Genomic DNA, 15,461 nt, shown 5'->3' on the forward strand with positions numbered 1-15,461 from the left:
AGTCCTTGCTGCCTCCCTCCCTCCCTCTAATCTCAGGTGATCCAGATCCATGTGGGAAAAAGTTATCAGCTGGCACCTGAGGTTGTCAAGGAGGGAGGGACATTGGGGGTTTGCTTGGGCTTTTATTTTATTTTTTTAATTGCTGCTACTGCCAGCCCCAGCCCAGATGCAACTGCCCCAGAGAAGAGGGAGAAAAGAACAGCTGCTAGGAAGAAAGGAGACCGAGAGTTGAAACCTCCATTGGGAAGATGGGAATGATGAAGCTCTGGGCTGCACAGCTGGAAGATCAGTGAGAGAGAGAGCACTACTTCTGTATTCCTAGCACCCATGTCTGGTAAGTAGCAGCACGTGGAGCTGTGGTGCACAACTCAGGCAATTTTGCGATTGGAGAAGGGGGTGAAGGAAGAGGAGAACGCAGTGCGACTTCCATAGAATTGCAGAGCTGGAAAGGGACCCCAAGGTTCCTTCATTTGGAGCCAGGAATCTGCTGTCTTTGAAAGTATCACTGGCAATGCTGTTGAAAGAGGTGTTGCAGGGGGAGCAGGTGAGATCTGTGTTTGCCTGTGCTTAGGAAATGCCTGGAATTTCAGCCAAGACAACCTCTTTGGAGGTGCCAATGTCTCCCTGGTGGAATGCCAGCAGCCAGGTTTAACCTCCCCGTGCAACGATTAAGCTGCCGATCAGCTTTAATGCGGTATGATATTGTTTCCTTAAAGTGGGCACTTCTTGGTTGTGAGATGCTTTGAGAGCTCTTTGGCAGAAAACCGTCACAATAATGAATACTAAAAAGTTGCACGCCATGTGCTTTTCGTCTCTTGTGGCCAGGCACAACTTGAAAGGGAGGCGAGGGCTCCTGTATCACGGAGAGGTATGCAGAAGCAGGAAACTGATCACAAACAGCTCCCCCCCCCCCAAAAAAAAACCATGACAAGCTGCACCTGTTGAAATTCCTGCTTCTCTGCACCTACTGGAGATAGAGGCAATGGACCGCTGGGCTTTGTGTTTTGGAATTTTGTAACCCACCTGCTACAGCCACAGTATTTCAGAGCAGCCTCGACAGATACATTCCGAAACCACCTGCTTCACCTGCCTAGGGTCCGGAGCATCCTATTTCAAGAAACCTTAGATTAGAACAGGGTTAGCCCTGTGGATATTTGTTGGACTCCAGTCCCCATCAGCCTCAGTCATCGTGGCTAATGGGCAGGGATGATAGGAACTCTGGTGTAATGCCTTCTGGAGAGCCACAGGTCACCTACCCTTGGGTTAGAAGGAGAGAATCCCAGAACCTTTGCTGTCATTTTCGTCTATCAGGATGTTGGATCTGTATTTGAATTCTTGCATTGCTTTTACATACGCTGTCCTGGGAACATGCCTGAAGGGTGGACTAAAATACCCCTATGATAATGTAGAACAAATAAAGCCTGTGCAGCTGCTGTAGTTTTCAATGCTACCTGTCCTTCTCCCTTGCACCATGTGCTGCCAGTGTTTTTTTTCCCTAGAAGAAAAGGTGCCAGAACTCACCTCAAATAGACCTTTGCACTACTAGTCTAGGTGACTCTCCATTTACGTGGGGGTTCCGTTCCGGGTCCCTGGGTGCGTACACAAAATTACTTATAATGGGCAGCACCCTGGAGAGTCCTAGTGGCTCACAAGGAGTCCCCCTCCCCTGAGCCCAAAGAGGAAGAGGAGAGGGTTTCTTTGCCAGCCAGAGTCTTGTTGAGGCTGGAATTGCTTTTCTTGGGGGTGGGGAAGTGGAAAGAAAATAGTTTTTGGGTGGGGCAACTCTGCAGGAGCCCACCCTTCATTCTGTAGGGAACCCATGTTTCACTCATTTCAATGCTAAGATAATGATTTGTTTGTTTAGTTAAAGATATGCTTTAAAATGTCCTTGTCTTCTAACCCGTTAGCAATGGCTTCAAAGCAGAGCCGGTCGTACCATTAGGCAGAGTGAGATGGTTGCTCAGGCAGCTGATTTCAGATGTCATGACAATATTATTATTAATAATAATAATTTATTATTTATACCCCACCCATCTGGCTCAGTTTCCCCTGCCACTCTGGGCGGCTTCCAACAGAATATTAAAATACAATAGTCTATTAAACATGAAAAGCTTCCCTAAACAGGGCTGCCTTCAGATGTCTTCTAAAAGTCTGGTAGTTGTTTTTCTCTTTGACATCTGGTGGGAGGGCGTTCCACAGGGCGGGTGCCACTACCGAGAAGGCCCTCTGCCTGGTTCCCTGTAACTTGGCTTCTCGCAGCGAGGGGGTGGAGACGCTCCTTCAGGTATACTGGACAAGGCAGCAAATTGTTAGTGAGCTTGAGAATATGCAAACTTCAATTTACAGGAGTTTGGGATGAGAGGCCAAAGCAGATAAATGAAAACACAATAGATATAAAATTGTGGTGTGGATCATCCCAAAGTCCATGGAAGGGGTATTGCTGCAGGGCAAAAAACTGTGTGAACAACTGTGGACCCTTTTAAATTAAAACAAACAACAACACCACATATTACCTGCATTGCAGGGGGTTGGATGAAATGACCCTCCTGGTGCCTTCCAACTCTACAATTTTATGAAGTAACACTGCACACTAACAGTACAACCCTATATATGTCAACACAGATGTAACCAACATCATGTTCAAGGGGATTTATTACCAGGTAAGCGGGTATAGCGTTTCAGCCTAAATCAAGTGTGAAGGACCACTAGGGACCACCCCACTACACTTTACATTTCCTACCTACTCGGATTCAAAATCAGTGCTGGCAGAGACTCCAGTAGAGTAAGATGCAGCTGCACAAATTGGCATTAAAATGTCTTGCATCCTTTGATAAAACGATATCTTGATGAAGGGAAAAGAGATGGCACCACAGGGGCAGGTTGGAGCTCTTATGAAGCCAGAGATGGATGGAGAGGACTCCTGGAGGAGGAACCTCTGTACCTAGTGACCTCTCTAGCCTTTGTGTGATGGAAAGAGGTGCCCTGAGTCCACGAAGGGAGTAAGGGCAAACAGGGAAGCAGATCTCATCTAGTCAACCCCTTTACCTAAACGTTTGCTTACCTGCAAGCATGGGACGGACCAGGAAGGGAACATCAAGAGGCTTTCCACCTTCTTCATGCCTCCCTGAGAAAACGGCTGAGTCAGAGCTGCTAGGAAAGGGATGGCCGTGCCTGAACAAGTGAAGAAAGGACTGCACTTACTGTTTGCAGGAGAGCTTTTGAGTGGGTTCCCTGGCATGGACTGGGGTATTTAAAGTGTGCTTTAACACCTAATGCCCGATAAAAGCTGTTGAGTTGAGCATTCCCAATTATTGTGTCCATTTGTGTAGAGGAAGAGGAGAGCGGCGGGAATGGAAGAAGTCCCCTTGACATGCCCTGCTGCTGGGTGCCCAACATTAACCATTAAGACTTTTCGAACAGCTAGCATCCTGGATCATGAAGCGAGATGTTACAAACAACTATTAAGTGATCATATTTTATTTAAGCGAATTTCTTGCTGGTGCTTAATGATGTTTTCTCAATCTCTGGAAAACAGCCCATTGTTCTTAATAGCTCATTAAGGTTGAAAACTGCTATCTGTCAGGAAACATCTCCCAGGCATGGTGGCATTGAAGCTAGGGATTCAGCAGGATGTGAAAGGATAAAGTGGCAGTTCGGAGTTGAAAAGTGGTTTTTGACAGAAGGTGAGCATTGCAGGTGAGCATTGCCTGAGGCATGAGCCTTGGTCAGGGATTGAGCCTTCCTCTGAGATTTAGGAGGAACCCATTATCCCCATGCTCCCCCATCTATGAAGACTTCTGATTGGTTGCTTGCCTTGTGACAAGTACAAAGTTACTTCCTCTCCCATGGTTGGAACAATGCTGGAGCAGAAATTGGCACCAAATAAAATCCAAACATTTAAACAGGACATGCCAGGGGCCTGAAAACCCAGATATGATTTGAAACCAGATGTGAGTGTTATTACAAGAGTGGAAGCATTGGTTTTGGTTGTTCAGTCAATCAGTATGCACACTTCTGACTTTTGTAGTTGGTTTGGCAGGATTTGTGATCAGTGGTTTAGTGGAGCAGGAAGGGCAGGTGCAGAATTATTATTATTTTCACAGATGATGCCATTGCAAGACTGGTAACTGCCAGTGCTGTGACCTTGGGGCAGGAGAAAGGAATGGAAAGGTAGGCCTGGCTTGACTTGGCACACTGTCCCTTTATTAGGCAGGCTTAGACCAGTGGTTCTCAAAAGGTGTGGCAGGAGAGAATGGCAAGTGTGGCAGGAAGGTTCAAGGACAATCAATATTATATTTTAGGAAAGAGTCATGTTCTTATGTAGCTGCATTGTTTCATACTTTCCGAATGTCCCGTGATCATATTATAAAGCAGTTGTGTTCTGTGTTATAAATCAAGCACTGCTAGGAGTTGTTTCTTTTTGTTTTGCAATGTATTTCTGTTCAGTAAAAAGTTCGATGTGGTGCGAGCAAATCTTTATTCTGAAAGTGTGGCCCAGAGAAAAACAATTGGCTTAGATGGTGAGTGGCCCAAGCTCACCCAGTGAAATTGATGGTTGATTTGGAGTGTGACCCCCAACCAAAGTCCAACATCCTAAGCACTATATACCGTACCAGCTTGTGCATATTTTTACTCTCCTTGGGGGTGTAGCAATGGACTCTCACAGGAACATGAGAAGCGATACCAAGTTAGTCCATTGGTTCATCGAGCTCAGAACTGTCCATACTGCCTGGCAGAGGCTCTCCAGGTTTTTAGGGCATGTTTCCAGCCCCCTTGAATATGCCAGGGACTGAACCTAGGACCTTCTCCATGCAAAGCAGATGAGCTATGATGTCCTCCAGATGTTGCTGGACTGCAACACCCACCATCTCTGACCATTGGTCGTGCTTGCTGGGGCAGATGGGAAATGTAGTCCCACAACATCCGGAAACTGATGTTCTGCTGAAGGCTGCTGCTGCCTGTCTGCTCCTCCATGCCCAGTGTGCATATTTGCAAATAAACGGATGTTGCCAAATACTGCAGAATTCTCATTCAGAAGGAAAATGCAGCAATGCTCTTGGAACGTCGCTTTGCTTGGGGAAATACGCAGTGAATAACAAAACAATGCACTGTTTCTCAACAACATGCAGGTTTTAAAAAGAAGTCGTGCCCATTTTTTCCTCTGCAAAGAAGTTCCCACATCATGTTTTAGTGCTAGCTGCCTTCCTGATTTATTTCCTGATTTGTATCATTCTTGGATCAGATAGGGCACACTTGCTCTTAAAAACCAGTGAGCCAAATGTTGCTTCCATTGCCAGTGGCGTAAATCCTAAGCATTTCTGCTTGGACTCCGCAAATTTACTCCGGAATTGCACCACCGTGAATGAAAGTGCAGCTTGGCCTTGGGCCACATGGGTGGGTCAAATATGTTTAAGGATATGATTAAGCTGTGGGCAAAGAATTGGTCACGTCACACTTGCGTAAATGTCAAGTTTTGAACCTCTTTGGGAGTGATCAAGCACACACAGTGCAGGCTGTATTATGCTGTACTGTCACAGATATGTAGCTAATGGTACAGGCAGAGGAATTATTTCACTGCTCATTCTGTCTGCCAGACACCTTATTACTGGTGTGTGGACTCTGATTTACATTTGGGCCTTCCCCTCCACCTGGGAAAGAAGACAGAGTACACATTTGCACGTGGCACAAAGTGTATGCAAATCTTACGTGAATTTGTGTCTTCTTTTGCAAGTGGCTAAAAAAAATATATTATGTAAAACTTGAAATTTAGCCATTGAGAGGCCTAAACAGTATCTTATTATTGTACATTAATCTACACTCCCTGTTGGCATCTCTGGGTGGAAGTACCGGGTATATGTTGTGTATTGAAGTTCTCACCCTAGGCCACTAGGGGTGTGTGTATAAAGTTCATTCTGCTGCAGTTCTCACTCAGGTCCGCACATGCAAATGAGGGATTAAAAGTGACGTTCAGGGATTGGGTAACTACAGAAAGTTGTTACTGTTGCTTGTAGCTGAGTTCTATATAAGCAGGCTGCTGAGCTCTTTAGTTCAGTTCTGTTCCAGCCTGAGAATAAACAGAGCTGCTTGGAGAATCACTGTGTCGTCTGCTATGTCCACCCACTATTTAATAGTATACATTACAAAGTTCTCTTATGCTCCTCCTTGATCCCCAAGATCTTCAGATGGGACACTTCTGGTGGCTCCCCATGCCCCTGAGGTTCAGCTGGCTTTCGCGAGGGACTGAGCCTTTAGTGTGGCAGGCTGTGCCTTATGGGAACACCCTGCAAGTAGATGTCCGTCATTAAACCACCTAGACATCTGTACTATGTGTGGAAGGTGAACTGATTCTGCTACTGCACTGTTGTAGCTGGGGTTGGGGCCTTGCATACAAGAGAACAACCCAATTGCTGTGACTCTACTGCCATGCACCAGCCTGCTGCTCATTCACAATAAACCATAATTTGGTACTCTCACTGCACAAGAAACGTTAATCAACTTTAATTATGCAGCCTGAATCTCCTGTCTTGTGAATGAATCCCACCTGAAAATAGTGACAGTCTGGAAGTTCCATGTTCTGAATGTACGCTTTCATTGTAAAATGAACATCTTAAATCTTTTGCTCACTGAAGTGTTGGTGTGTGTGTGTGTGTTTTGCTCAATCAGAACAAGTAGCTGCTGTTGCTGGAGGTGTGGTCGGAGGCATCCTTCTGTTGATCCTCCTTGGGATAGCAGTATACCTCTTTTGGAAGAATGTGTACTTCAAGGCTTCTTATGAAGAACTCACTAATCCCGCTTCCCCAGTCCAGGCACCAGTTCGTCTGCAGGAGCCAAATGTTGCAAGGTAAATAGTGTATTTTATTTTAAAGTGGTTACGAACTTAATTTGTTCTGGGGGTCCGTTCTTAAGCTGAAACCGTTCTTATCCTGAGGCGTGCTTTTGCTAATGGGGCACTGTGCGTGCGCCTCTGGCGCATGATTTCCATTCGCATCCTGTGGCAACGTTCGCAACCAGGAGCAGCTACTTCCAGGTTAGCGGAGCTCGTAACCTGAAGTGTTCGTATACCACTGTACTTTATTTTTACGTCTGCTGTCAATTATCAGATTCTAAACCATGGGGCAGAACATGCGACAAGAGACCCAGCTTGTCAGTGGCTAACCCATGCCAGTGATCCACTGTTTATAGATCCCATGAACCAATGATCTTTGCCACTGGTTGTGTAGAACCAAATGGTGAAAATGTGTGCCTTTTGATGTGCTTTATTTATTATGACTTTTGTTAAGTTGGTAATTATGCAAATCTTGTCATGCTGCAAGCCACCTTGTTTTCACTATGGAAAATGATGATGATGATGATGATGATGATGATGATGAAAATGTTCTGGAAGGCCTGCAAATGCCATCTTGGCTGTCAAGATAACCCCGAAACTACCATAATTGATAGTTGCTGAAAGAATGAGCTTACATATGTTTATTCACTTGCTTTGATATGTGCTTTGGCTTCCTTTGATGCCCTGCTTATCTGTGGATTTGGGAAGCTTGGCGATTGGCCTGGGGATGGGAGCTAGTCGTGAGATTTGGATACCTGTCACCTATGCCCTCATCAGCAGCTGAACTGATGGAAGGTTCTGGCCAAATTGACATAGGCTGTTTTTGTGCAAGGTAATGATGCATAAATGCTTTCTTGGGCAAGTCATTACAATCTCTTGCTGCTTTGGTGTCTATCCTGAGCATAGCTGTCAACTTTCCCCTTTTTAAAAAAAGGGAAATTCCCTTATTCCGAATAGGATTCCTCGCAAGAAAAGGGAAAAGTTGACAGCTATAATCCTGAGTCTGTGCTGTAAGTGCATTCCTTCTTCTAATAAAGCACTGGAATTGAACACACTGGCGTTTTATTTTATTTTATATACCACCTTAAATCCGCAGGTTTCAGGGTGGTTCACAGAATAAAATCAAAATGTAAAACCACAAAATACATAATCAAAATAAAAGTAACAACAACCCAGTAACACACACACACACACACACACACACACACACATTATTCCACTGCTCTTGGCATGACAATCCTACTTTCAATAAAACAGCAACATACACTTTTTAATGTGCCAAGTTGCATCTCAGTGTTTCACATTTGCCCATATAAGATGACAGAGAGTAATTTATTAAATGACTAATTCCTCTGCATGGGGTGGGGGGAAATACTACACCGACAGAACACGTGGATGTGTTTTCTACTATTGCTAGTAGAAAAAAACAAACTAATACAAGAAACATCCTTTTTTTTTAAATGTGAACACAAAATTAACAGGAAACGAACCAAAATATGTTTTATATAGAATAAAGACTAGAAGAGAAATAGGGATATATACTGACATATTTTGTCTGAAACTAAACTGCCATGAGAGTTTATGAGGCGTCTCAAATGTAAGTAAAGTCTGTTATGAGTTGCTCATAAAGGCTGCTATGAGTCAACATCCTTTATGACATCCTTCTTTGGTATCCCTGCACCTCACTCACACAGGACCTCCTTTGGTCCTGTGGATCAGGACATTAGTCCCACCCTCTGGCTCCAGCACCACTCGGGTAACAATAAGTGGATTGTTGCAGTGTGGTATGCCTTCATTCCATTCCCCCCTCCCCTCAGTTTCCCATTCTTCCTCCCAACAGTCAGTTAGCATCCTGTCCTGAGCGCGGTCAGTCTTCATCAGGCTCTTCTTGGGGTGGGGTGGGGTCCTTTTTCCGCTTAGGTCCCCCCCCAAAAAAACCACACATCAGACTATCTCCAAGTATTCTCTTTTTTATGTGGGTGCTGTTTTCGCTGCACGAGAGCTAACACTTGAAGATCTAAGATGATAGATCTAAGATGATAGATCTAAGATGAAGATCTAAGATGATAGATAGAGAGATAGAGAGATAGACAGAGAGAGTTCAAATTCTAAATGTAAGGTATTGTTTATGTGGGGAAATACCTGATCGTCTCCCACTCACTTTAAAAATTATTCCGATTTAGGGTAGAAGGGTTGCACTACTTATTGTCTTAACTGTTTTTCTTTTTAATAAAAAAAATAGTTCCTTAAAACCATGTAACTATTTTTGTATTAAAAAGAACCATTTATTTTGTTTACCATATTCTTTACATTTCCGCTAGATGTGTGTATGTGTATAAATGATAATGCAGCCGTAGAAAATGTCTAGAAAACAACGATCACGTTCCATCTGAAACAAAGATCGTCTACTGATTTCAGCGGAGGAGTTTAAGCGCACGTTTAAATCGAACAATGGGTTTATTTTACACCTTTTTTTGCTAGCTTGATGTGACTGACTCTGGTAGTTGTCTTTTCTGCAGGACGAAAAGCGTCCCCTTCATCGTCCCACCAAAATTTCACAGGCAAGCTTGGATCGATATGATAAATGGAGAACAAATTCAGGAGGATAGTGACCTCTATGTCACCCCTGACTCTGGGCCTCGATCTTCTTTCCATTCCTTAGGTAGGTCGATACTATTTGAATGAGTAAACCGGAATACAGAGTGTTAGAAATCTGGAAGCAGAATTGGAATTTGTCTGAACTACAGATGGGGTCTGTTGTGGGACCAGTGCGGGTTGTGGAGGCTGTATACTGTTGGTGGAAGGAATCATGCATAATAGACATCAAGTCCCATCCCCCCGATGAACCTAGTGTTGTTACAGTTTGAATCTAAACTGTTGTGCCAAAAGGTCAACACATAGTCTTACTCATGTAATAATAATAATAATAATAATAATAATAATAATACATTCACTGTAGTTTCAGTTTGCAGAGGTGTGCAGGTTCATACAGGAACATTCCATTTTGTAGATCTGATATTCTTAACTCAAAGGATCTGGGTTGTTTCTTCCTCTCTGTGCAGCTGGCGCATACCTTGTCGGATCCATCAACCCAGAGCTGTACAGATTTCCCGAAGACAAGAGCGAAACAGACTTCCCAGAGGGTAACATTGGTCGGCTTTGGTTCTCAATGGAATACGAGCAAGAATCGGAAAGGCTCCTCGTCTCCTTGATCAAAGCCCGGAAGTTGCAGTCTCCTTCCAGCTCCTGCAACCCCTTGGTGAAAATCTACCTGCTGCCGGACGAGAGGCGCTATCTGCAGTCTAAGACCAAGCGCAAAAATCTCAACCCCCAGTTTGATGAGAATTTTGTTTTCCAAGTAAGCTTTCATGCCAGTGGAATATTACATTGATGCCGGCCCAGCCCTCCCGTGAGGCAAAGTGAGGCAACTGCCTCAGGTGGCAAATTCTGAGGGGCAGAGCATGGCTAGAACTGTGTGTCATGTCGTCTGTCCTACAACCCCCAAGCTAGCTTTCTGCCCTACAGTGTGGTGGAGGACTCTGTTCCTTCAACCAGTGCTGAAGTAAAATGCAGCTACCAGTCTTGTCAGATTTTGTGCACAGAATAGGGAATGCGCCATCTTGTCCTTTGCCTCAGGCAGCAAAATAGCTTGCGCTGCTCCTGTTTTGATGTGATGCTGTGGATTCTTGCCTCCCACACTCCTGATAACTGAGATCCAAACTACACATTACACACACGCTTCTCTTGCAGTGGTCAACTGGGAGATTATTTACTGGGGGGGAAATGAGACCGTTTAACCTCATTTGCAATGTTCTGTTTGCTACTATCCAGATTTCCAGTAGCGCCTTATACCAAAGGACACTGAAGTTTTGTGTCTACCATGTTGACAAACAGAAGAAACACATTCTCTTAGGCCAAGTAATATTCCCTTTGAAAAATGAATCCTTTACCGGTGATGGCAAAGTCATCGTCTGGAGAGATCTGGAAGCCGATACCCTTGAGGTAGGTGATTCATTAAAGCTTAAATCATTATCCTACCTTGAGTGTAGATAGGGGTGTTCTAGAAAACTCAGCACACACTAAACTGTCAGATGGGATGAGCTAAGAAGATGTAAAAACACAGGGCAATCCTACACATATGTACTTTCCATTGAGTTCAGTGATACTTTCTCCCAAGCAAGGAACATTGCCACCTTGTGATTCTTGTATAGCCTGATTTGTATGTCTTAAGGGTACAGTTCAAAATGCAGATATTGCAATTGTCATTTGGCATGATCTGGCCAAGAAATTATAAGCATTTTATGGTCCCACCCAAGGTTCAGTTCCATAGAAGTCAACAGGATGGAACTGTTTTCTGGCTCATCCCTAGATAACCAACCCTCACATGAATTCACATGGTAACCAAGTCATTTCTGTGCTGCAAATTTAATCAGCCAGAAGACTTGTGAGAGCAGCCCCCTCCCCATAAATGAAAGCAGTAACCTGAGAATAAGCTTTCAGGAAGCTAGAGATCCTGGTAGAAATATTTTTTCTTGTGCTTTTGAGGTAGAACAGCTCTATTATGAGTGGAGAGGTTGTTCCTTAATAAATTTGAAACGGCAACAGAGAGTGGGAGAAAAGGCTAGAATGAATGCACATTGTACAGTTTTGGAGCAGAGGGAAATAAAAACACACCCTCTAAGGGAAAGAGATCTTCATACAGATTCCTTTCCTGGACTGGGAGCTGTATGCACAGTCAGTTTTCTGGAGCAATATTCAGGTGCCCATCCAAAGCTGATACAGATCTGGTGCGACTCCATTTGCACTACCCGATGTTATGAGTCCTCGGTGTTGAGTCCTCAGGGGTGTCATTAGGAAGAGGCTATGGGGGCTAGAACCCCAGACTTTCATTTCAAAGCTCCAGATCAGGTGTGGGCAACTTTTGGCTCTCCAGATGTTGCTCAACTCCAATTCCCATTAGTGTTAGCAAGCATGGCCCATAGCTAGGGTTGGTTGAATTAGTTCAGCAACATCTGGAAGGCCAAAGGTTCCCCACAAACCTGTTCCAGATCAACTAGTATCCTTAATGCCCTTTCTTCCTGGGAGCCCATCAGACTTTTACTTTTCCGAACGTGCTCAGTCTGCATGAACCTGCCCCTTAACAAGGAAAGCAAGGTGAGGAAGGGAACCAAACTCCTGGTGCCAATGACAAGCACTACATATTCCTTCCGCACTTGTAAATGAGTAGGCATGGGTGGCAAACCTCTTCGCCTTTTCCTAAGGTATCTCTGATATCTATTGGGCACTGTTGCACGTCACTGCTCACATCCACAACATACATTTAAAGTGCATGGCTTCCCCCAAAGAATCCTGGGAACTGTAGTGTGTTAAGGGTTCTGGGAATTGAATGGTGTCAATATCTATGGTGTGGGAGAATAACCCTGCTCTTAAACTTAGTGGAGTAAGGAAAAGATTTGCTTCTTAATACTAAATTCTTGATAAAGTGCAGTTTTTACAATGCAGCTGACCAATATTCTTCTTCACCCCAAAGTTGCCTTCTGAACATGGCGACCTCCAGTTTTCTCTCAGCTACAATGACTATCTGGGCCGTCTCACGGTGGTAGTCCTGAGAGCTAAGGGCTTAAAGCTCCAGAATGAAAGACATGCTGTCGGTAAGAAACACATGGCTTAATTGGGTTTTGAGAAATTAACCCTATTTACAGCACATTACTGTTAGCATTTTCATCCCTCCCTTTCTCTCAGTCTCCTGACGTAGTGGAGAGAGAGGGGGAGGAGCTTACTTGGTAACTGTTATTCCTAACTGTTCTTAACTGTCAGTTCTGAGGAGAGTATTCTGAGGTAAAATGTGTTCTCATCTCTGCTAGGTGACTGAAACTCGCAGTTGTGAGTCCAGATATATGGATTAACCCTTCAATTACTTGGGTCTCCAGCTGTTTTTGGACGACAATTCCCAACATCCCTGACCACTGGCCCTGCTGGCTAGGGGTGATGGGGACTGTAGTCCAAAAACAGCTGGAGACTCAAGTTTTGGAAACCCAAGACTGAATATTTGTGATATCAACACAGTCCACTGTCAGGGACTGGGCAGAGGAGGAATGGTGGAGACCGCCTCCCCAGCCTGACCCTTTCAGAGAAGAAGACAGTTCAGAATTACAACAGGGGTTTGAGGGAGGTCACAGCTCAGAAGCAGATGAGGGGGGAAAGCTGGGAAATTCCAGACCTGCCCCCTCTCCCAGAACCCGGCGAGCACTGAAAGTAGGAGAACAAAGAGCTCAAAGGCAGAGGGCACTTTTCAGCACCCGTAGTGATGACGCATGGAGAGAGGCAAGGGGTGGAGACTCACTTAGGGCAACGCCATTATTCCACGAGGCTGGATTTCCAAGCTTCTCTCTGTGAATATTGAATTAAAAACAGGTGGTAAGAACTTTTCCTTGTCTTATCCACTCCTGGCAACCTGCCATGGGGGTTGGCTCCTCTGCCACCTGACATCCACTAAGATAACGGAGGTTGCATTCCAAACTGTAGTTCCTTAAGGTGCAATACTTGGAGAAGGGGTTGTGGTTTGTGGATTTGTGTTCCTCTGAATGCTTCCAACCTATCTTGAGTGGTTTACAGCCTCATCCCCTCATTCCAGGTGTATTTGTCAAAGTGTCACTAATGAAGCATAATCAATTCATCAAAAGCAAAAGGACCACGGTTGTTCCTGCATCCTCGGATCCATTGTACAATGAGACTTTCAGCTTCAAGGTGGACCAGCAGGAGCTGGATACAGCAAGCCTGGGCCTGTCTGTGCTCCAGGATTCAGAGGGAGAAGGTATGGAGCTGTTTTCCACTACTGCCCTCTGGTTACCTGCATACTATTCTTGCATAGCAATGAATCTGATGACTTTTCTCCTTTCTCCTTCCTGTTTTAGAAACTTCACTGGGCCGTGTGGTTGTTGGGCCTTTCATGTACACTAGGGGCAAGGAACTGGAGCACTGGAATGAAATGATCAGTAAGCCAAAGGAGTTGGTGAAGAGGTGGCATGCTCTGTCTCTTAGCACCTGAAAGGTGGTGAGCACTCTTGCAGGCGATACGTGTAGCAAAGAGCTTTCTGCTGTGCTGTCTCCAGAACAGGTTTTTCAGATGTATCCTCAGCTTATGCCCATCACAGATGTTGGGTGACTTAGTGATCAAGACAGTTGACAACATTGCTAAAAGTGCCAGATTTCAAGACAGCATGGCACCTCAGATCTGCTCAGTTGCAAAGTGGAATTTGATCCTTAAAATTAGGAGAGCTCCCAAATCAATCTGAGAGTGTTGGCCACATATACCACAGACCACTGAAATTTCATAGAATTGCAGAGCTGGAAGCGACCCCGAGGGTAATCTAGTCCAACCCCCTGCACTGCAGGAATCTCAACTAGATTCTACATGTGGAAGTCTATGCCACTGTTGAACAGCTGTTACTATCCGAAAGCTCTTAGTCAGAACCTCCTTCCTTGTAAATTGAATCCATTGGTTCAGATCCTAGCCTCTGGAGCAAGAGAAAACAAGCTGCATCTTTTGTGACAGCCCTTTAAATATTTGAAGATTGCTATCCTATCTCTTCTCAGTCTCCCCTTTACCAAGCTAAACATACCCAATTCCCTCATCCATTCTTCATAAGGCTTGATTTCAAGACCCTTTATCATCTTGGTCCCCCTCCTCTCTACACATTCCAGCTTGTCAACTCCTTAAATTGTGGTGTCCAGAAATGGGACACAATACTCCAGATCTGACCAAGGCAGAATAGGGCAGGAACATAAGATTCTATTGGCTTGATTCCTGTATTTTAAACCCTTGGTTAGGAAGCACTGATCACTGTGCCATTAAGAGTTTCCTTAGCAATATCAATTAATCAAATGTATTAGGAGGTAAGTGCATTAAGGATATAATTGAGCACAGAAGGCATGTTATGAAAGCTAGTTGGAGGCACCACATCTGTAGTGTTCTGGCTTTGGAATCTCTGGCCTCATTTATTGGAGCAATTTCCATTATCTCACTGGTCTGAGGCAGGTGGACAAAGCTTCTGTGCTGTTCCAACTCTCTGAGAAGATGGATTCTGCTTCAGGTTGTCTAAAGGATTGTTTCATCAGTCACAGGCAGACCGATCGTGGATTATACTAGTGCAGGCTGGCTAGATCACCAGGCTGTGTGCATGTGCTGTGCTAATGCAAAATGGTGAACGGGGGGGGGGGGGGGGAATGGAAGCATTATCCAAAGTTCCTGTTTGAGTCTAGTCTTTCTGTTTAGGTCAGAAAAAAAACCCTCAAGCTGTGACCATTTGTTATGTTCTCCTAAAGTCGTGCGCAAACCACTTTTTAAAAAATCAGAGAAGGTAATTTAATTTCAGTAACTCACTTGGAGAGTTCAGCTCGTGATATTTTCTAATCATTAAATTATTCTTCAGTGAAGGAAAAAAAGAAAATGAGGAAATTGTTTTAGCTGAAATGAAACAGGCTTCCCTTTGAAGCAGGATGCAGTGTTAATTAATGCAAAGCATAAAAGCACTGGACTTTAATCTTGGTTTCCATTGCAATTCTGAGTTGTATCTGCCAAAGTCATACTTGGGATGTGTGCACATTGCAGCCAGACCATTTATTTTTTCCACTT

The 15,461-nt window shown here is 44.4% G+C and overlaps 1 protein-coding gene across 2 annotated transcripts in view; it reads left to right on the plus strand.

Moving 5' to 3' along the window:
- LOC117046653 (synaptotagmin-15-like) overlaps window positions 1-15,461 on the plus strand; it is a 17,200-nt gene continuing 1,739 nt past the window's right edge. Inside the window, exons 1-8 of one of the 2 annotated variants that reach the window (XM_033148793.1) lie at window positions 1-334; window positions 6,664-6,841; window positions 9,346-9,488; window positions 9,889-10,184; window positions 10,658-10,828; window positions 12,357-12,477; window positions 13,461-13,640; window positions 13,741-13,880. In XM_033148793.1, coding sequence (XP_033004684.1) covers window positions 328-334; window positions 6,664-6,841; window positions 9,346-9,488; window positions 9,889-10,184; window positions 10,658-10,828; window positions 12,357-12,477; window positions 13,461-13,640; window positions 13,741-13,874 — 1,230 coding nt within the window. In that variant the 5' untranslated portion in view covers window positions 1-327 and the 3' untranslated portion in view covers window positions 13,875-13,880. Of the gene's footprint in view, window positions 335-6,663; window positions 6,842-9,345; window positions 9,489-9,888; window positions 10,185-10,657; window positions 10,829-12,356; window positions 12,478-13,460; window positions 13,641-13,740; window positions 13,886-15,461 lie in introns of those variants that run through there. The other variant, XM_033148794.1, reaches the window with a different exon arrangement.

The sequence above is a fragment of the Lacerta agilis genome, chromosome 5, assembly GCF_009819535.1.
Source record: "Lacerta agilis isolate rLacAgi1 chromosome 5, rLacAgi1.pri, whole genome shotgun sequence".
Taxonomy (NCBI): Eukaryota; Metazoa; Chordata; class Lepidosauria; order Squamata; family Lacertidae; genus Lacerta; species Lacerta agilis.